The 20,944-nt window shown below is 39.4% G+C and overlaps 1 protein-coding gene across 3 annotated transcripts; it reads left to right on the top strand.

Moving 5' to 3' along the window:
• Positions 1 to 1,652: 1,652 nt before the first annotated feature.
• MED6 (mediator complex subunit 6) lies at positions 1,653 to 18,124 on the top strand. 3 transcript variants are annotated; one of them, XM_510038.8, is made up of 8 exons: positions 1,653 to 1,758; positions 4,593 to 4,752; positions 5,668 to 5,759; positions 8,993 to 9,075; positions 9,383 to 9,491; positions 10,975 to 11,090; positions 16,566 to 16,593; positions 17,411 to 18,124. In XM_510038.8, exons 1-8 carry the CDS (start codon positions 1,737 to 1,739, stop codon positions 17,539 to 17,541), a joined length of 741 nt encoding a protein of 246 aa, XP_510038.2. In that variant the 5' UTR covers positions 1,653 to 1,736; the 3' UTR covers positions 17,542 to 18,124. The 3 variants fall into 3 exon arrangements, with proteins under 3 accessions (XP_510038.2, XP_063649694.1, XP_009426345.1); XM_063793624.1 differs by having other exon boundaries at positions 9,362 to 9,491; XM_009428070.5 differs by lacking the exon at positions 10,975 to 11,090.
• Positions 18,125 to 20,944: the final 2,820 nt, after the last annotated feature.

The following is a 20,944-nucleotide window of genomic DNA, read 5'->3' as shown; positions in this document are numbered from 1 at the left end:
CTCCCTATCTTGTCTTCTCTTGTTTTTGTTACCACACTTTTTTATTTATATTTCTTTATTAATTGAAACAATTAATATAAAAGAAATAGAGATGGGATCTCGCTATGTTGACCAGGCTGGTCTCCAGCTCCTGGGCTCAAGCAATCCTCCCATCTTGGCCTCCCAAAGTGCTGGGATTACAGGCGTGAGCCACCTCGCCCTGTCTTCCTCAAGTTATCTTTCTAAAATGGAAGCTTGATCACATTTCTCCCATTGCCTACAAAATAAAGGTTGAGCTTCCAGGTCTTATTTACCATGCATACCATATGTTTTATTATCTACAGATCTGCATTCTGTCACTATTCTTCCTAATCTCCTTCTAGCCTAATCAAAACACAAGGAAACAAAAAACTAGAAAAACAAAACAAAAAGCTTTATGGATCACACTTTTTATTGGATACGATACTCCTCCTTTTTGCAATGTCCTCCCACTAGGCTCCCAACCAGGCCCTCCTGAAAAATTCTCTCTCAAAACTTTACTCTGTGCATGCACATACTTCTGTTGGGACACCTATTTTATACATACCATCTCAGGCAGAAAATTCCCAAACTGAAATGTACAGGCAATGTACTTTTATTCTACGGAGTTAACAAATTTTTAATTCCTTGTCTATGAGGTTGAAAATCCCAATTAAATTTATGGTCTTCCCCTCTTGCTCCTGGGTTGTGGTTAAATTCTTGGGGAGTCTTCACAGTACCTAAGTTTTGGAGAAGATGTAGGCACCCGCCCTCATCCCTCCTTCAGATTTTGGCATCCTCTTCCTAGTATCTGTGTGTTGTTTTCATATTTCTGTATCGTTTTGCTTTTACAGAGCCACACTGAAGCTTGAAAATCTGAGGCTTTCTGTAGCTTCCCCGTACACAGAATCATTCCCTCTTTGGAGCCTTGCTACCTACTCCAGACTACTTGGAATGCAGACATTTGCTCATTACTCTGGGACCCAGGGGTATTCCCTTTCTCTTAATCTTATTAATATTTCACTTCAGAAGCATTTCCTGTGTTGTGAAATTTTTCTCAGAGGCTTCTTTAATTGGTTTAGATTTTTAATGGATTTAGTCACATAAAAGCCAATGACTCCCAAATTCTTAAGTCCTGTCCCATCCCAATACCTGAGGCAGGGAGAAAAATATAAATGACCATCGTTCCTAAATCTGATAGCTCAGTGGATACACCCGGGGAGCTTTTAAAATTAAAGAGACACTCCCAAGCACAACTCTACAGCATCAGAATTTGTTTTCTTGACGATCACAGACGATCAAGACAGAATTCTTCCATCAGTGGTGGGCGTGGGGCGGGACTCAACTCGGTCTTTCTGTCCTCTAAGTCTTCTAATTTTTTTCCCAGTAATCCGCCCTCCCGTTCTCCTTCTTTGGCCCATCCCTCTTCTAGTCTTTCCCTGCTCCCCTGCACCAACCTTTCTGCGTCCCGTCCCCTCCCATCCCCTCCCATTCCCCTACCCCACCCCACCCCATCCCACGTTTCCCGCCTCCCGCGCCTCTCCCGCTTTCCGCCCCCTCGCCTCTCCTCCCCTCCCACCCGCACCTCCACCCCCTGCCTCTCTCCTGCCCGCCCCGCCCCCTCTTCCGCTCTACGTCCCTCCTCACCCATGCGCACTCTCTTCAACCCGCTGCTTCCGGCGGCCTAGGCTTACGTTTACTTTGCGCCGGAAAGAGAACCTGTAAACGCTTTCGGAATTATGGCGGCGGTGGATATCCGAGGTATACTGTATTGCTATATTTTGTCTCTTGATTGTCTATGGACTAGTTTGGGATGTTATAGCTCGCGGTTTCAAGGTTTAGGTTCCTTTGTGTGAGGTCTCAAGCTTTTTTGAGTGGTTTTTGTGGACAACCCAAGGCTGTGATCTAGCGAAACGTTGACGAGTTTTTTTTTTTTTCTAAGTTCTTGGAGCGTCTCTTGGAAGCGTCGGAGAGAAGGGGTTGGAAGAAGCTCTGGGTTTTGAACTTTCAGAGCTGGAGTTTTGTTCTACACACGTATCTCTGCAGCAACATTAGGGCTATTCTATTGGAGTGAAGGAATGGCGTTTAGGCAGAGAAGGGAATGGGGTAATAAGCCAACTTGATTTGATTCATCTCTTGGGACTTGGCATGGTGGCTGCCTAATTCTTTAGACCGCGCCACACGGGTCCCTGAGCATGAATCCCAGATATTTTCTTTTTTTTTGAGTCGATAATACTTTACATCGAACGTCCAGCAATTATTATGGGCGGGGTCGTATTTTTTTCACAGCTGAACTGTAGAGGTACTCAAATATTGAATCAGTCAGTGAATAAATGTATGGAGATGTCACCCCTTAACTGCTGCTTGATCTTGGGGAGCATGTAGAGTTGTTTTTGTGTATATAGTACTTGATTTTTAAAGGGAGATGTTTGAGATGCCTTTTTTAAATATTAACTGGATTGGGGTCTAACACATTTATTACAAATACTCTCATTTATAGTTGTCTGGCGATCTGCAGCACTTCTGGATCATGATTTTACATACGTGTCTTTCATTATTTATTTCATCACTTGCTGATGGTTAGAATGCTGTTAGAATGCTTGGGCTATGTCAACATGTTGCCTTGCTACAGAATAAAAAAAAGAAATATTTAGTTTATAAAATGTTTTACTTATAATTCAGATTGTTAGGATCATGGCAAAGACTCTAAAATAAGAGTGTGTTTGGTGTGTTAAAGGAACAGCAAGGAGGTCAGTGTGGCTGGAGGGTCGTGAGAGAGGATGTGGGAAGGAGATGAGGTCAGAAAGGTGTTGAAAGCTATGATAAGGTCTTTGGCTTTTCCTCTGAGTAAAACGCAGAGCCATTGGAGGGGTTTCCATCAGAGGAATGATGTGATCTGACTTTTTTTTAGGACTACATTGGCTGCTGGGAACAGTGTAGGAGGGCAAGGGTAGAATTAGGAAAACCAGTTAGGAGGCCATTTCTGAAAATGTTATTTCCTGGCCTGTTGTGTATTTGGTTATTGCATGATCCAGTTATGATGAACTATCTAAATGGTCTATACTAATTATTTGGTTATTAACGCACTTCATCTGTCTCCTCCTTTATTTTATAGCACACAAAGTACATTTTACCTTTATATAATTTTTCTCGGTTGAGTCACTTGGCTCAAAACTGCCTGTCACCTTGAATTAGGTCTGACTTCTTTGAAGATGCCTGAGGTAATGACAGTATAAGAGAGATTGAAGTTTTTCAACCAGTATTGTATAGGCATTTTGATGTTCATGATTTACACCTAGTGGTGTTCAGTACAGTCAGTGGTATGAAGCATCATGAAAGCCAATAGCCAATACAAGCTCATTTATTAAAAGTATCTAGCTCTATCATGTCTTTTTAAAAGCTATGATTTAATTCTATGCTAAATATGAAACCGTGTGGCTGTAGTTAAGGGAACTCTACTTCCTGTTTATCCCTTAGCTTTTACATCATTATCATCTCATCTACAATAATAGCTTCCTAACTTCTCTATCCCTAATTGAGAGATCTCAAACTGGTAGCTATAGATGTGTTCTCTTGGGCATACATGTTATTTAAAAATTTTGAATTCCTTGCCAGCATTAAGGATTTCCAATAAAAAAAAAGTCCTTTCTAAATTTTAAATCTTATCACTTCTTCACCTAATGAAATTATTCTCTAAAGATATAATATACTTTATATTTTTACACCTCTGTATATACATTCTCTCTGCTTGGAATTACTTTGCCCTTTTCTCTGTGTAAGTTTCTATTTATTCTTTAACATATCGTGCTAAAACCCACCTTCTCACCACATGAAAAATGATTTTCGTTTCCCCAGGTCCTCTGTAGTCTCGTAACACATTTCTTCATGTCTTTTTTTTTTGAGACGGAGTCTCACTCTGTCGCCCAGGCTGGAGTGCAGTGGCGCGATCTCAGCTCACTGCAACCTCCGCCTCCTGGGTCCAAGTGATTCTCCTGCCACAGCCTCCCGAGTAGCTAGGATTACAGGTGTCCACCACCATGCCCGGCTAATTTTTTGTTTTGTTTTTTTTCTTTTTTTGAGACGGAGTTTCACTCTTGTTGCTCAGGCTGGAGTCCAATGGCGTGATCTCGTCTCACCACAATCTCCACCTTCTGGGTGCAAGCGATTCTCCTGCCTCAGTCTCCCAAGTAGCTGGGATTATGGGCATGCACAAACACGCCAGGCTAATTTTGTATTTTTAGTAGAGACGGGGTTTCTCCATGTTGGTCAGGCTGGTCTCAAACTCCCAACCTCAGGTGATCCACCTACCTCAGCCCCCTAAAGTGCTGGCATTGCAGGCGTGAGCCACCGCACCCGGCCAGAATTTTTTGTATTTTTAGTAGAGACAGGGTTTCACCATGTCTTTATCATAAGACTTAATCATGTTATTGCTTTCTTGCATAATCTCTTCTGTTACATCATGAGAGTGTGTTGGTTAGGATCTTTGTCATCCTTATATTCATAGTGCCTACTACATTTGATGTATAATAAATGTTTGTTGGATTGGATTCTTTGTATTTTTCTAATCCTTTATCATTTTGTTTTCTTTCCCATAGACAATCTGCTGGGAATTTCTTGGGTTGACAGCTCTTGGATCCCTATTTTGAACAGTGGTAGTGTCCTGGATTACTTTTCAGAAAGAAGTAATCCTTTTTATGACAGAACATGTAATAATGAAGTGGTCAAAATGCAGAGGCTAACATTAGAACACTTGAAGTAAGTTATTTTAAGAAGGTAGCACTTTTTCCAAATACAAGTTTTGCAATGAACAGTTCTTTCAAACTGTGGATCATGAAGTGCAGAGTAGAACTTTTAGAAGAAAAACTGGAGTTTTGTTTGGGTTTATGCAAATTTGACATGCAGGGTAACTATTAGTATTCACTTTTAACAGAGGTCTTTTCTGTATAACTTCATAATGTTTAATTACAATATAACAGGTTTAGATTTGGATCTGATGAGTGATTTTGGCAATGCTACTGTTATTCTCAACCAGGCAACTATAATTATTGTCTCTTTTATATCTAGTTTATATTACAAAAGTATTTGAAACAACTGTTGATATAATTTTCCTGTTAGCTACATATTGAGGAGGAGCTTATAAAATTAAATATCTGTTATATTTTAAATGGCTTTTGTTATGGGGCAAATACAGCTATTGAGACAACTTATTGTTGCTTTTAAACATAATCTGTCAGGTAAAAAAATTTGTTGGGATGAGGATAAAGTTTTTGATGTTTTCTAGTTTGGTAGTATATATAGTTGTGTCTTCATGTTTATTTTTATATTTTGTATGTATTCGTAGATTTGGTCAGGAAGCATCATGGCATTTTGATTGCCTTTTTGAAACGGACACTCTTTGGTGTACTTTCCTGACTGAAAATACTTAGATTTAAATTTATAATACATTGTTGTAGAGAAATTTTGTTGTTTAGAAACAAATCTTACTTTATCTATATGCCACCTGTCTGGGAAAACAGCCAATTTTACTGAACAGCCAGATTATAACACCAAACATAGGCAGTTTTAATCCTATTTAAAGTGTTGCTGCATTTTTATATAATAATTTGAATGTCTTATAAAATTATTTGTAGGGCGTTTATAGATCTTTGGATGTCTGTGTTCTGTTTTCAGTCAGATGGTTGGAATCGAGTACATCCTTTTGCATGCTCAAGAGCCCATTCTTTTCATCATTCGGAAGCAACAGCGGCAGTCCCCTGCCCAAGGTAAAATGTGTAAACTTTAGGCATTGTTTTCTTTTTAAAATACCATAATTTATTTACTTCCTGACCTAACTTGTTTTTTTGATTGGTTTCTGTTTGGGGGGTCTCCAAGACCACATACATGTTCAGTACTATGCTGGAGGACTCACCAGACTTAGCATATGGTTGTACTTACAGCTAAGATTTGTTATGACAACACAGTAAGGGTACGCAGCCAGATTAGTACTGGAAAAAGACATGTCAGGTGGGGTCTGTAGGAATCCATGTGCAAGTTTCTTATGCTTTCTCTCTTGCTTGTGAAGGGCCACAGAGTGTGCCCTCCATCCAGCAGTGAAATGCAGCTGCATTCAATATGTCTGCTCAGGGAAGTCCATATAAGACTCTGAGCCAGGGATTTTTATAGAGGGTTGGTTGCTTGGACATCCTCTGCCCACCAGATTTTTAGATTTTCCAAAAGAAATCTGGTGTCTACTATAATCACATTGTTTGTACAAATTGTCTGCAAAGGCTGGTACAACCAGCCTAACTATCATATAGGAAATGTTTCAAAAGCCAAGTTCCACTAGTTGTATACTTGGATACCAGGACTCTTCGAGCACGCCCAAGGACAGCTCTTCAAGCACTAACAGTCAGAGCGACTCACTGCATCAAAGCTACCTCTTTCTGTGAGCACAGTTGGTATACCGACTGAACGTCAAGCATCCTAAGTAATTTTGTTTTGTTTTTTGACCTCTGAACTTTTTATTGGCCTCCTGCTCCTCAAAGGGTACCCTGCTTCTGCTGGCTTAATGTCTCAGAATTTTGATGTTGTTGGTCTCAGACACCACTCTGCCATCCACTACCTGGCGGGTGGGGTCTTTTGGATGGTTTGCATGGAGTTGCTGCTGTCCAGGGCATCACCAAGATTGAAGTCCTGGCTGTCTTCCAGCAGGCGGCGGTAGGTGGTGATCTCAGCCTACAGCTTGACCTTGATGTTCAGCAGGGCCTCGTACTCCTGGGCCTGGTGCTGCCTCTCTGCCCCGGCCTGTGCCAGCTCCAACTCCAGGTACAGCAGGATCCTGTTGAGCTGCTCCATCTGCAGGGTATAGCGGGCCTCCACCTCCCTCAGGCTGTTCTCCAAGCTGGCCTTCAGATTTCTCGAGTCCAGGTCAGTCTCCAAGGACTGGACCGTACCTCTCAGCTCTGTGAGCATCACCTTAGCAACCCCAACCTTGGCAGACTGCATAGTGACCACTGTGGTGCTCTCCTCAATCTGCTGAGACCAGTACTTGTCTAGCTCCTCTCAGTTCTTCTGAGCCAGCTCTTCGTATTAGGATGTCTCCTGTGATCTTGGCGAGGTCCTGAGATTTGGGGGTATCTACCTTCATCATCAACCCAGAGCTGGCAGTCTGGGCTTGTAGGCCTTTACTACCTCTTCACGGTTCTTCATGAAGAGCAGCTCCTCTTTGAGAGCCTCAATCTCTGTCTGTAGCTGAAGCCGAGTGACATTGGTGTCATTGACCTTGCAGAGCCCATGGATGTTGCTCTCCACAGACTGATACATGGCCAGCTCTGTCTCATACTTGACTCTATCAGCAGCAAGATGGGCATTGTCGATCTGCAGAACAGTGTGGGCATTGTCCACAGTATTTGAGAAGATCTGAGTCCTCAGGTCCTCGATGGTCTTGAAGTAATGGCCCCAATCTCTGACCTGGGGTCCCTTCTTATCCAGGTGCTCCTGGATTTTGCTCTCTAGCCTCTGGTTCTCGGTCTCCAGGCTCCTCACTCTGTCCAGGTAGGAGGCCAGGCATTGAACCAGGGTAGGTTCAGGCTTTGCATGGTCTCCTCCTCGTTCTGGATGCCTCCCATTCCTGCTAGAACCCTGGCCATCCCATGGCCAGGCTCCTGTACCCCAAGCTGCCCTGGAAGCCGGTGGAGCGGGACACGGAGATCTGGGAACCAGAGCCTCCGGTGCCTGTATAGACGCTTGCCGTGCTGCTGACTGGCTGGGTGCCGCAGCTGGGCACCTGGATGGAGCCCAGGGACCAGTAGTTGGAGAAGGTGGAGTGAGTGGTGAAACTCATGCTGTCTGGGGAGGAGAGTGAGAGGACAGGACTCAGGCTTTGCTGATGACCACAATTAACTTTTTTTTTCACCTCAGTCCACTGAGTTAATTCTTTTACAAAATGCATGGTAGATCTGGTCATATCAAATTAATAGAGGATCAGTTGAAAATCCTCAGTGATGCATTCAACTAAAAGCCTTGCGTGGGTTATACTACCTACTGAAAGCTTGGTTTAGAAACAACACTGAAGAGTGTAGAGTCCAGATTTGGTTTTGAATCAAAGAGCTAGACACCTTTTCCAGCGATGACCAGAAATTGAAGACATTAGAATCAAGCCAAGACCATGGATAAAGTCATACTGAAGAGAAGATTCAAGATAGGGGAGCCAGATGAATGTTATTCTAGCTACATCTCTCAATTAGATACCCTCATTAAGACATTTATGGACAACCTTTAACTTGGCATTGTTTTCAGAGAATGACTTGATAAAGAAGTTGTGATTCTGGAATCCAAAATCAGTTACAAAATCAAAGATCTAGAGTCCCTGCCCAGAGTAAAAGAGAACCTTAGAACCAAGGCAAACCAGCGACAAGACAAGATTTCCATAGTGAGAGGATTCAAGGTGTAAAAATTACACAAGACGGCAGTAGCCTCACTAGCAGCTATCTTATTCCTTAGGACCCAGCACTGGGGCACAAAAGCAAGCTCATTGCATTTGATATCTTTACACTGGACCCCCCAGTCTGTCTTGCTCCAAGGTCTTACTCCCTTAAGTAAGGTTGACTGACAACAGTATTGGCATCTTTTGGGAACTCGTTAGAAATGCACTATCCCTACTGAATAAGAATCTAATTTTAACAAGGCCCCCAGGTAATTCAGATGCACATTAAAATTTGAGAAGCACTGCTAGAGGGCAACAGTGGGCATACTTTTTCTGAAAAGGGCCAGTGACTAAATACTTGGGGTTTGTGGGCCTTGTAGTCTCTGTGACAATGCTCAATTATTGCCAGAGCAGCCATAGATAATATGTAAATGATTGGATGTGGCTGTTTTCTAGTACAGCTTTACCAAAACAGTAATTGCTAAACCCTGCCTTATGGGAAAATGTCAGATTTTATTTCTTTTTATGAGAATCTGTTTAGCAGTTTGTGTCCATAGCTGTATTTATAAACCTTTTTTCCCACTGTTTTAGTTATCCCACTAGCTGATTACTATATCATTGCTGGAGTGATCTATCAGGCACCAGACTTGGGATCAGTTATAAACTCTAGAGTGGTAAGTGTCTTCACATTCTTTAAGCACTAAAGAAAACTTTTAATTAGCTACCTTGCTTCCAGTAATCAAACTAGAGCTCCTCTGCCTTGTGTAAGTTGCTATAAAGTATTGACTATTAGAATGTCTTGAACTTTGGTTACTGTGAGCCAAGTCGGTGCTCAAAGTATATTTCATAGTCTCAATTATATAGTAATTTAGGTTCTGAAAAATAGGTTCTGTCTTTGCATATGTAATATTTTGTGAGTATTTACTTTGGAAAGTTTGGTCGACCTAATGATAAATTTAGAATTTATTTTCCTTTTACAAGCTTACTGCAGTGCATGGTATTCAGTCAGCTTTTGATGAAGCTATGTCATACTGTCGATATCATCCTTCCAAAGGGTATTGGTGGCACTTCAAAGATCATGAAGAGCAAGGTAAGTAGAACATCCATACCCTCCTAAAACACTTTTTGATCCTCTGAGAATGAAGCTGTTTTCTTTAGGAAAATGGCTGTTGATCTTTTCTAAGTGTGTTTCACTTTTTCATGGGATGATGGCTTTGTTGCAGCTGAGATTCATGTAACTAGATGTGGTAATAATAGCTTTCACATAGGAACAGATGCAAGTTCACTCTGTTAGGTAACTGGTAGTCTTTGTTAAGGTGATTCAAGGTTTTAAAATATTTGGGGCCAGGTGTGGTGGCTCACTCCTGTAATCCCGGCACTTTGGAATGCCAAGGCAGGTGGATCACCTGAGCCTAGGAGTTCAAGATCAGCCTGGGCAACATAGTGAAACCTGGTCTCTACAAAAAAAAAAAAAAAAAGGAACATAGGAGAGACAGTGGTGTGGAATGAGCAGAGATGATATTCCTTTCTTACCTGACTGTTGAGTTATCTTGGTATCTGGAACTCTTTATTCCTCCAGTCTTCAAAGCAGAGGAGATGAGAGAGATTGCTTTTTAGAGCCCTATCCCCAGATGGCCAGTCTGTTTTCTGATCTTTGCATCTCATCACCTCTTGTGGCTCCAGGTCCTCTAAGTTTCCATGTAATCTGCTACTGTCTTCATCATATTTTACTGTTCGACTACCTCCAGAAATGTGCCTGTAACAGCATACTTGTATTCTCCATTTCCTTTTCTGAGAAATAGCAAGTCAGAATAAATTACTGAGGGAAACAGCATTTGTATAGAATTCAGACCTGTATCTTCTTAATAGTAGGTATAAGCAGGAACATTTGATGAAGGAAAGTTTGCCTTTGTTGACTAAAATTGGCCCAGTGGCTCTTTTCCCCTACGATAACCAAGTGTTCGGAGTAACACTTATCTGGAATCCTTTGCTTAGAGACAGTTTCCCAATACACCTCCCTCCCAAGGGCAAATCCCACATGTGATAAACTTCAGAATTTCTCTTTCAGGTTCTTTTCTTTTTTGTCTTCATAATTTTCTGTTTTATTATTTTTTTTTAGTGAATTACAGTCTTAATAATTGAATATGGTAGCTTGAGTTTGTGAAACCTGCATTTCCATTTGTTGCTAGTAGGTTTTGTGAGAAAAGACCATTTAATACACTTAAAATAACAAAGGTAATTTCAAGCCAATAATTTGGATTGTGATTTAGGTAATTATGAAAAACTTTAGCTTTAAAACTCTTACGGTTGTGCGTGCTTATATACCAAAACTGAAGTATCTTTAAAAGACATATGTATCAGCTTAAGTGTTAGAATTTAACTTCAGTTAAGAGGGAGAGTTAACAACACTTCTGTATATGTGCTGTGTTTACCTTATTTTGGGAATTATCTTTGGTATAGCAGCCATTAAAAATAATGAAGTTTGGGTATATTCATGGTGGATAAAGATTTGTAAAATATGAGACACCAAACTAAGTAGGCAATGTTTTGATTTGGACTTCGTATTTTAATAGATAAAGTCAGACCTAAAGCCAAAAGGAAAGAAGAACCAAGCTCTATTTTTCAGAGACAACGTGTGGATGCTTTACTTTTAGACCTCAGACAAAAATTTCCACCCAAATTTGTGCAGGTAATGAGAATATGTGTGGTTAATCTTGGTTTGACACTTCTTTATGGCATATATATTAATTTTTAATTGAGAACTGTTTCAGATGTGACCTAAAAGTACAATTTTCCTCATTAGTTAAAAAATGATCTCTGTATCAAAGGAAAGGTTTCGAAAGACTTAATGGAAGAAATGGGTAAATGGAATGGAATTAACACTGTTTTGTGTTTCTTACTGAATCTTCACAAACTATGAGGACTGCATGTAGATAATATTCTCATTCAAAAGGTTGCTGAAAGTGTCACAAGTGGTAACAAAACTAGAATATGAAACTCATGCTCTTTTTACTCTACGTGCCACCTTCCAGCCTGATGTAGTAGATATCTGAACAACCTAAATGATAGAATAGTGAACACTTGTGTAACAAAAAGAACAGAACATCTGAGGTAGAGTGTTTGGCATAATAAACAGAGGAGACAGGAGTGATGAATAGAGATACCCTATGTTGGGGTTTTAAGTTATATGAATTCCACTGTGTGATTTGGAGGGGCAGGGAGATTTCTAACAGCAATAGCAAATCCACCTGCCATTCTACTAAATGAGCTTTTGGAGTCTAGTAGATATGGAATGGAATAGATGAATATGCTGTTCTCATGGCTAGTCTCAATTCTTCTGGACCTTTACAATGTACATACAAGATCATATACCCTGTTTTTGTTAGGAGCTCTTTAAGGGATTTTCAAGGGAAATTTTAAACTAATTGACATTTTTCACATGAGATGACTTTAGAACAGGCCTCCCGTTTTCTCTTCCCTGACTCTGCTGTAGTGAGAGATAGGTGCTATTGGAATTGTGATGTAGTGGTGAAGAGAGCAGAGGACACAAGACGGAACTCAGGACAGGAAAGCCAGTTTAGAGGAATCTCATCAACTGTACTTGAAGATGGAACATAGTCTGTTGAATAAATAAATAAATGAATTATAGCTGTAGTAGGGTGATGAGTGACCTCTACAGAATGTAAGAAGTTAGGTGTAGTTGACCATTCATTTGGTGAGTACATAGTGTATGCTAGGTAGGCCAGGGGAAGACACCTAGACATGTGCTGTCCAGTACGGTAACCACGAGGCACATGTGACTATTAGCATTTGAAACACAGCTAGCCCAGATTGAGTTGTGATGTAAGTGCAGTATACATACTGGATTTCAGACTTGTATGAAAAAGAATGTATGTAAAATATCTCAGTAGTTTAAAAATATTGATTATATGTTGAAATAATATTTTAGGTATATTTGGTTAAATAAAATACATGTTTCTTTTTAAAAATGTGACAAGAAAATTTAAAATTACATGTATAGCTTGCATTTGTGGCTCACATTTCTTTTGAACAGTCGTGATCTAGAAAACGGTAATAGAACATGCAAAACCAGAAACATGAGTTAGTGAACATATGTTCAGAAACCAGAAGAATCCTCTGAAGGTTTACTCTGTGTTTGTGGAGGGGAAGAGTAATGGAAGATGAGACTTAAAAAATGGATTAAGGTCAGTTGAGAAGGATTTTGTATGCTATGCAAAGGAGCTGGGATTTAATCCTGGAGGCCTATGTTTCTTCTCTATTTTAAACTTACAACCCATTACCACTCCCATAAACATAACAGGCCTCCAGATGCATTCAGAGTTATTTTAAGTTTTAAACCAATAGCTATCATAACCAAAGGCAGACCAAACCAGGAGAAATTTTGTATAATGTTTTTCAAGTATATACTCTAGGAGTGTATTCTCACTAAAAACTCCTCTATCTCATCTTCAAGTGACTAGTTGAGAATTATTGCTGATGGTGATAAGGACCCATTGGGTATTTAAAAGTAGTTGCAAGGGAGTGGTGTAGTCAGTTTTGTGTTTTAGGAATGTAACTAGTAACAGTATGGGGGGGATGCTTAGCAAATCACATGTGAAGTTTGGAGTCAGGGCACTTAAATTGTGGAAAACTTGAATTCTGTGGCCATAGGATAGAGAGGAGACAGATTCAGGAGGTATTTCGAGTCAGGATTGCTTTAATTTGGTGGTTGGATTTGGAGAGATTGGACAAAGGGTGATTCTGGGGTTTTAGGCCTAGAATTAGACTAGGTATTGTTAACTAAAATTCAGAATACAGGGAAAGAAACAGATTTTGGTTGAAATAACAGTTGTTAGGGGTTTGGTTTTCATTGACCGACCTAAAGAACATTCGGTAGTTTGCTGTTGTATTTGAGTCCTGAGGTACTCCAGTGAAAGACAACTTTTTTTTTTTTCCCCCCTGGCTAGGGATGCTGCCTTGATTCTGTTTGCTGTCCTGTCCTGGTGAGCTAGGCTAGACGTTACAGAAAGCTCAAAGACTCTCTTGATTCTTAAAATAAAAACTCTTTACTTTATAGAAAAGTATGGTAATTTTAAAAACATGAAAGCAGAGAGAATAATTAAAAATGAAACCCCCTCTACCCTTTAGCCTGCCTCAACAGTTATCAAAATGGCCAAGCTTGTTTTATCTCTTCTTCCCCTACTTCCTCCCAATTATTATTATTATTATTATTATTATTATTATTATTATTATTATTTTTGAGATGGAGTCTCACTGTGTCGCCCAGGCTGGAGTGCAGTGGCACGATCTCAGCTCACTGCAAGCTCCACCTCCCAGGTTCACGCCATTCTCCTGCCTCAGCCTCCTGAGTAGCTGGGACTACAGGCACCTGCCACCACACCCGGCTAATTTTTTGTATTTTTTAGTAGAGATGGGGTTTCACCGCGTTAGCCAGGATAGTCTCAATCTCCTGACCTCGTGATCTGCCCATCTCGGCCTCCCAAAGTGCTGGGATTATAGGCATGAGCCACCGCGCCCGGCCCCTCCCAATTGTTTTTAAGCAGACTGCAGATTTCATATCATTTCAGTGAGTTTTTTACCTTTTTCTTTTAAAGGTTTAGCCACATTCATACTTATATCATCATATTCCTGAACCATTTCTTTTACCATCCAAGGGCCAAAAACCAACTCCCAAAGATAGAGTATATCCAGCTCTGTGTAACATAACTAGGAGAAAGATGGCTTTCTCTAGAACTATTAATAATCTTTTTGCTTTTCCTAACAAAAATTTTTCCAGCCTCAGATCTAGAGAAGAAAATAATCTACTTCAAGTCTCCCAGAACTTCTTTTAGCTCATATGAACTCCTCTTTACCCATTGCATCCTCCAGAACTACCTGTAGTTCGGATAAGGATACAGCAGGTATTCCTACTAATCAGTTTTATCGAGCAATTGGGCTTGTGGTACCCAGGGATGTTGCCCCTGTAAGGGGATGCTCAGGAGAATATTGGAGAAGTCCTGTCTGCTTCTTTGAAGCTCCTTTTTCCATATTTTAATTCTTGTTACTGCTGGAAGTTGCACTAATACTGATGTGATGAGAGTTTCGGTCCTTGGAGCCTTTTATGAGGACTGTCTTTTTATTGCTGGTTTTAGAAGCTGCTAGAATACCATAGGATATTACTTCAACTAGGATTATCTAAACCAAAGCCACCTGATTAAATTTGCTCCAAGAAGTACTCTTGTTATATATCCCCATCTCAGACCATGTTCTACTAGTCTGGCAGGATTTACTAGAAAAGATTAGATAGTGTATTATGTTGGGTAAATAATGACATTATTCCAATGTCCAAATATAGTTCAGTGTCCAATATAGTTTAAATGTAGTTCAATGCTGACAGCAGAAAAATCCCCCTTTTCAAATTTTTTACTCTCCTCAATGTTCCTCCCTATGTTTCCTCTCCTATTTTAAAGAAAAACAATTTATTCCCTCAAAATTACTTTGGACATGTTAAGTATTGATATTTTCACAAGATAATGTGATATGTGGCTTTGTTGGGGGTTCTCATGACGACTCCCGTATTTGGGGATTGCTAGCAGGACTCAGAGGACTCAGCATGTAGTTGTACTCAGCTAAGATTTATTGCTGTAATATAGCAAGGATATATATAGCCAGATCATAAGGGAAAAGGACACAGCAGAGTCTGGAAGAATCTATGTGCAGGCTTCCTTATACTTTCTCCTTCCCTTAAGAGGTTACACAGAGTGCACTCCTCTCAACAGTGAAAATGCAGCAACATACGTGTGATATTTCTGCCCAGGGAGATCCATTAGAGACCTGGTACCCAAGGTGTGTTTTTGGAGTTGGGGGAGCTCTTCATGTAGGTATCCTCTATCTGGCACATACCAAAATTCCACAACCTCTGAAGAAAGCAGGTATTCAGCCTAAATTGCATTGTTTGTACAGTCTAGGCACAGTGAGCCACTATTACCAGGGAATGGTGGGAACCCTCCAAAAATCCAAGTTTCTAGACACTAGCCAAGGGCCAACCTTGCAAACAGGCCTTTCTAAGTATAGCAGCCTCAGGCCTTCTGTGGTAACCTTTTTATTGCACAGTGGATAATAATGTGAAGCTCAGTTTTGGTCTTGTTAAGTGTAAAGATTCCCAGGACTTGCAGTTGGAGTAGGATAGTTGGCAGTTGTCAGCATGAACCTGGAACATGTAATATCAGAAAATTTTGTAGTTGTTAGAAGTGGGAATAGGTAAGAAGGCCTAGGGAGGGCATGTAAATCCAGAAAGATTCAGCACACAGATGGAGGCATTAGAAATGAAGAGACTGCTTTTTTCTTCTAAGGTGATATGGAAGTAATAAGGTATTTTAAATATATATGTGTATATGTATATAAAGTTATAATAAGTTTGAAGGTAGATGGTAAGGAAGTTGGTGGTGTTGGCATCCTGGTTTTGTTGTTGTTGTTTTTAAACATGGGAGACAGTGTCATCGGATGAGGGGTAGAAGAAGACAAGAATGTCGTAGAGCATTTAACTTGGGGAATGGGGCAAAGGAGATGACAGAGCTTAATCAAGTGAAAGAATTGCTTGCAGAGTGAAGGACCTGACCTTGTTTCTAACCTCTAATGCTCTTATCTTTTTTTCCTATAGATTGGTTTTTAATAATAGACTCATCAGAAATCTCTTTTCCCTCCAAATTTCCCATGCCTGCCAACTTTAAAAGTCATGGTTCATCCATACTTCATTCTCCCTTCCCATAAGTCATAACCCCTAAGGAAATAAGACTCTGGAGTATTGAAAGACTTATTATTTCTTCCCATTGGATTCTACTGAACTGCTTTTTATAAAGCATTGTAGCCTGGGCGTGGAGGTGGAAGTCTTTGTTAAATGTTCAAGTGTTTTTGTGGTTGGTTGACTATCTTGTTCTAGTTTTTGATTTGTATCTTTTCTGGAATGGGGAATAAGAAGTAGAAAATGATAAATTTACTTTATAGTACATACATAGTAGCTTTTCTTCACAAAGTCATTTGAAATGTAATTTGAATGAAGCTTTCATTTTATTAATATGACATCAGGAAGAAGAAATTTTGCCAAGTTGACCTGTTTTCTTCTTTTTCCTCTTCCTCTCCCTCCCTTTTTTCTAAAAAATTATAGCTAAAGCCTGGAGAAAAGCCTGTTCCAGGTATGGTTCATGTAATATTCTTATTAAGCTTGAAATAAGGTCAAACAGCTTGTAAATCAATAACAACTATAGCATGTGAAATGAGCTGTGGTCATTTTGTCCTTCTAGAGCTGGGGCTGGGTCTCATTGGAAGAAGAATTGTCTTGGGTCACACATAAAATAACACTAATGATGGCTGATGAGCTGAAAAAAAAGAAAAAAAAAGTCTCATAATGTTTTAAGGAAGTTTACAGATTTGTGTTGGGCCACATTCAAAGCCATCCTGGGCCTCATGCTGCCCGTGGGCGGTGGGTTGGACAGTCTTGTTCTAGAGTCTCCCATTGTAGTTTTTTACTCTTAATCTTTGAGATCTGCTGAACTGTCAGCAGGTGGTGCCATTGTGGTAGTGATTGTGGTAGTGAAAAGATGAATTGGGAGGGAAAAAGTAGGTATTGAGGAGGTGTGAGGAAGCCACTGTAATTCGAGGTTTCTTCATCAAATCTGTATTTTTACACAATGATGTTTTCTGTTACATTATTGAAAACAGGTATTGAACCATCATGGTACTGGGTTAGAATAATTATATATCTTGTTTTTACATACTGTCTTACTTAAATGCTATGTAGTTTTGTCTAGTATCATTAATTTCCTTGAGTTATCAGGTTGTTAGGTTTGTAACTGGGTTCTTGTATACATCTGCCTGGGGAAACAGCTAGATCTAGAACTTGAGATAAGCAGTTAAAAATGAATTTGAAAATGTGAGCCATTCATATTAACCATTTATCTCATTCCCCCCACCCATATCTCCCTCCCAAAAAAATCTACTTTTGATATCTAGTGGATCAAACAAAGAAAGAGGCAGAACCTGTACCAGAAACTGTAAAACCTGAGGAGAAGGAGACCACAAAGAATGTACAACAGACAGTGAGTGCTAAAGGCCCCCCTGAAAAACGGATGAGACTTCAGTGAGTACTGGACAAAAGAGAAGCCTGGAAGACTCCTCATGCTAGTTATCATACCTCAGTACTGTGGCTCTTGAGCTTTGAAGTACTTTATTGTAACCTTCTTATTTGTATGGAATGTGCTTATTTTTTGAAAGGATATTAGGCCGGGTGCGGTGGCTCATGCCTGTAATCCCAGCACTTTGGGAGGCCAAGGCGGGTGGATCACTTGAGGTCAGAAGTTCAAGACCAGCCTGACCAATATGGTGAAACCCCGTCTCTACTAAAAATACAAAAATTAGCCGGGCGTGGTGGCGGGCGCCCGTAGTCCCAGCTACTCAGGAGGCTGAGACAGGAGACTTGCTTGAACCCGGGAGGTGGAGGTTGCCTTGAGCTGATTATCATGCTGTTGCACTCCAGCCTGGGCGACAGAGCGAGACTTTGTCTTAAAAAAGAAGAAAAGATATTATTCCCATCATGATTTCTTGTGAATATTTGTTATATGTCTTCTGTAACCTTTCCTCTCCTGGACTTGAGCAACCTACACACTCACATGTTTACTGGTAGATATGTTTAAAAGCAAAATAAAGGTATTTGTATATATTGCTTCATCATGACTTTTTTCTTCATCATAACTGATATTTTTCAGATGCACTTTGAAGACACAAAGGATGTTAAAGTAGTAACTAAGCATATTTCTTTTTGTTCAGTTACATAATCCTCAGTATTAAACAGTTGCTGACATTTTGGAAGATGAAGAAAAGGAAAAACCTCACTCACCAATACCATTACCCTATAAATACTGTAACAGTGTTGTGAATTTTAATCTTATTCTGTGTGTAGATACTTCTTTTTTCAATAAAGAAAAGGAATTTTATTTTTTTTAAAGTTATGGAGGCTGAGAAGTCCAGCATTGATTGGCTCCATCTGGTGAGGGCCTTCTTGCTGGTAGGAAGTCTGCAAAGTCCCTAGGCAGCACAGGGTATCTCATGGCAAGGGGGCTGAGTGTGCTTGCTGCATGTAGATGCTTTTAAAACTGTACTTTAATCATTCCTTTCGTACAATTTTACTTTATTATATCTGTTGTAAGCTTTTCCCCATATTTATGTAGTTTTTATAGACTGTTTTAGTGTCCGAATTTCTGTAAATGATTGTATCTCAGTTTTCTTTCTGTCTTATATTTGAGATTTTTTCCCAGTTTACATTATTTTAAATAAGACTGCTGTGATTATATCTTTGTATAATGCCTTTTCAGTGTTTGGTATTTATTTCCTTAGGATAGAGTTCCAGAAGTGGAATCACTAGAGTCTCTGCATTTTTATTGCTCTTAGTCCATATTGCTAAGTTGTTCCTCAAAATGTTGGACTAGTGATCACTCAAACAGCGAAGTTTGAAAGTATGTATCAGGTTTTCCAGAATTGCTACCACTGAATTTTGTCATTTATGTTTTTAGTGTTAAGTAGCAAAAGTGGTATTTTAGTATTTAAAGTAGTTGAAGAATTTCTCATCTTTTTCTGCTTTTATGAAATGTCTAATTTTATGTATTGCGTGAGATTTTTATCTTTCAACTTCTTATTTCGACATAATTTCCGGCAAACAGAAAAGTTGTAAGAATAGTACAAAGAATTCCTATATATACCTTTTACCCTACTTTTCTATCTGTTACCATTTTTCTGTATTTTAGTCTTTATTTCTCTCTTTCTTCTGTCTCTGACTCTTGCTCTCCTGTCACTTGCTGTTTCTCTCTTTCTCTCTCTCTCTTTCGATGTGATTTGTGTTTCACCAGTGGTGCCAATAATGTCATTTACAACAGAAGAAAATCCTGAGTTATGGGCCACATTTAGTTGTCCTGTCTTTTCAGTCTCCTGTAACCTGGAATAGTTCTTTAATCTTGCTTGTTTTTCATAACCTTGATATTTGTAGTTGAAGCCATGCATTTTGTGGAATGTCTCTCAATTTGGGTCTGTTTGATATATTCTCATGATGAAATTCACCTCATGCATTTTTGTGAGGAATGCCATAGAAAAGATGCTTACGGAGGCACATGCTGTCAATTTGCTCTGTTTCTGGTGATGTTAACATTAATCACTTGGTTAAGTTAGTGTCTATAAGGTTACTCCACTGTAAAGTTATTTTTCCTTTTATAAGTATCTTGGAATATTTTGAGGCTCTGAGTATCCTGTTATTTCTCAAACTTTTACCCACTGGCTAGCCTCCATTGATAAGTCTTGCCGAATCATTTATTACTCTGATGGTTGCCAAATGGTGATTTTCTGATTTCATTGTTTTATGTTATTAGTTAGCTTCCTGCTATAAACAGCTTTCATTTCTCCTTCCTTTCTAAAAATATCTTTGTGGACTCCTGGATTCTTATTTTCTTCAGTGTGTATATTTCTTTACTATCATTCATATTGATGCCCAAATTGTCCTAAATCAGGCCAATGGGAGCTCCTTCAAGCTGATCCTGTGTCCTTTTGATATGACTTAATCATCCATTGAATGATTTCTTTGCTGTTTAGCACAATCAGATATTCCAGGCTCATTTCAACGCTGGAGCCAGGCACTTCTATTTCTTTTAGTGGAGAATAGCATTTGGAAATCAAGATCTGTGTGCTGGGTATGTTCATTGCTACTGGGGTGTCATTGCTTCTAGGCCTTTTCAACTGACAGGGTCAGTAATGGAGTAAAACTCATTGTAATCGTGTAACTTATGTGGGTTAAGAAATTGAACTTTGCTAGTACCCCAGAAGCTCCTTTATGTCCCCTCCTGATTTTAACGCTTAATCACCTTCATCCTCAGTTTTATGGTAATCACTTGTCTTTGCAGTTTTAGTCTGTAACCATGCATCCCTAAATAAATGTTTAGATTGCCTATTTTAAAAATTTAATATAATTGGTTCAATGTGTGCATTTCATGTATGACTTCTTTTATGTCTGTGATGTTCATCAGAGTTGTTTCATTTGTAGTTATTTTAATTTCTGTGTAGTATTATATTGCATGAATATATTACAACTTTAGAATTCATTCTAATGGTGATAGACATTTGTGTTGTTCATAGTTTCTGGCTATTAAAATTGCTTTTATAAATATTCTATTTTTATGAACCTGTAAGATGCAATTTCAGGAATATTCTAATCATGTGAATATTATATTGCTTTTTGGTGTATATTATGGGCTGAATTGTGTCATCTTCTTCAAACAAGGTATACAGAAATCTTAACCCCCAGTACCTTAGAATGTGACCTCATTTGAAAACAGGGTAATTGCAGATGTTATGGGTTAAGATGAGGCCATACTGGAGTAGAGTGGGCCTCTTATCTGATATGACTGGTGTCTTTATAAAAGGAAAGCTGTGTGAAGAGACAAAGGGAGAATGCCATGTGAAGATGGAGGATCGGAGTGATGCGTCTACAAGCCAAGGAATGCCAAA

This window comes from Pan troglodytes, chromosome 15 (assembly GCF_028858775.2).
Source record: "Pan troglodytes isolate AG18354 chromosome 15, NHGRI_mPanTro3-v2.0_pri, whole genome shotgun sequence".
NCBI lineage: Eukaryota > Metazoa > Chordata > Mammalia > Primates > Hominidae > Pan > Pan troglodytes.
The sequence above is the reverse complement of the archived record's forward strand: the minus strand, read 5'-3'. Positions and strand labels throughout refer to the sequence as shown.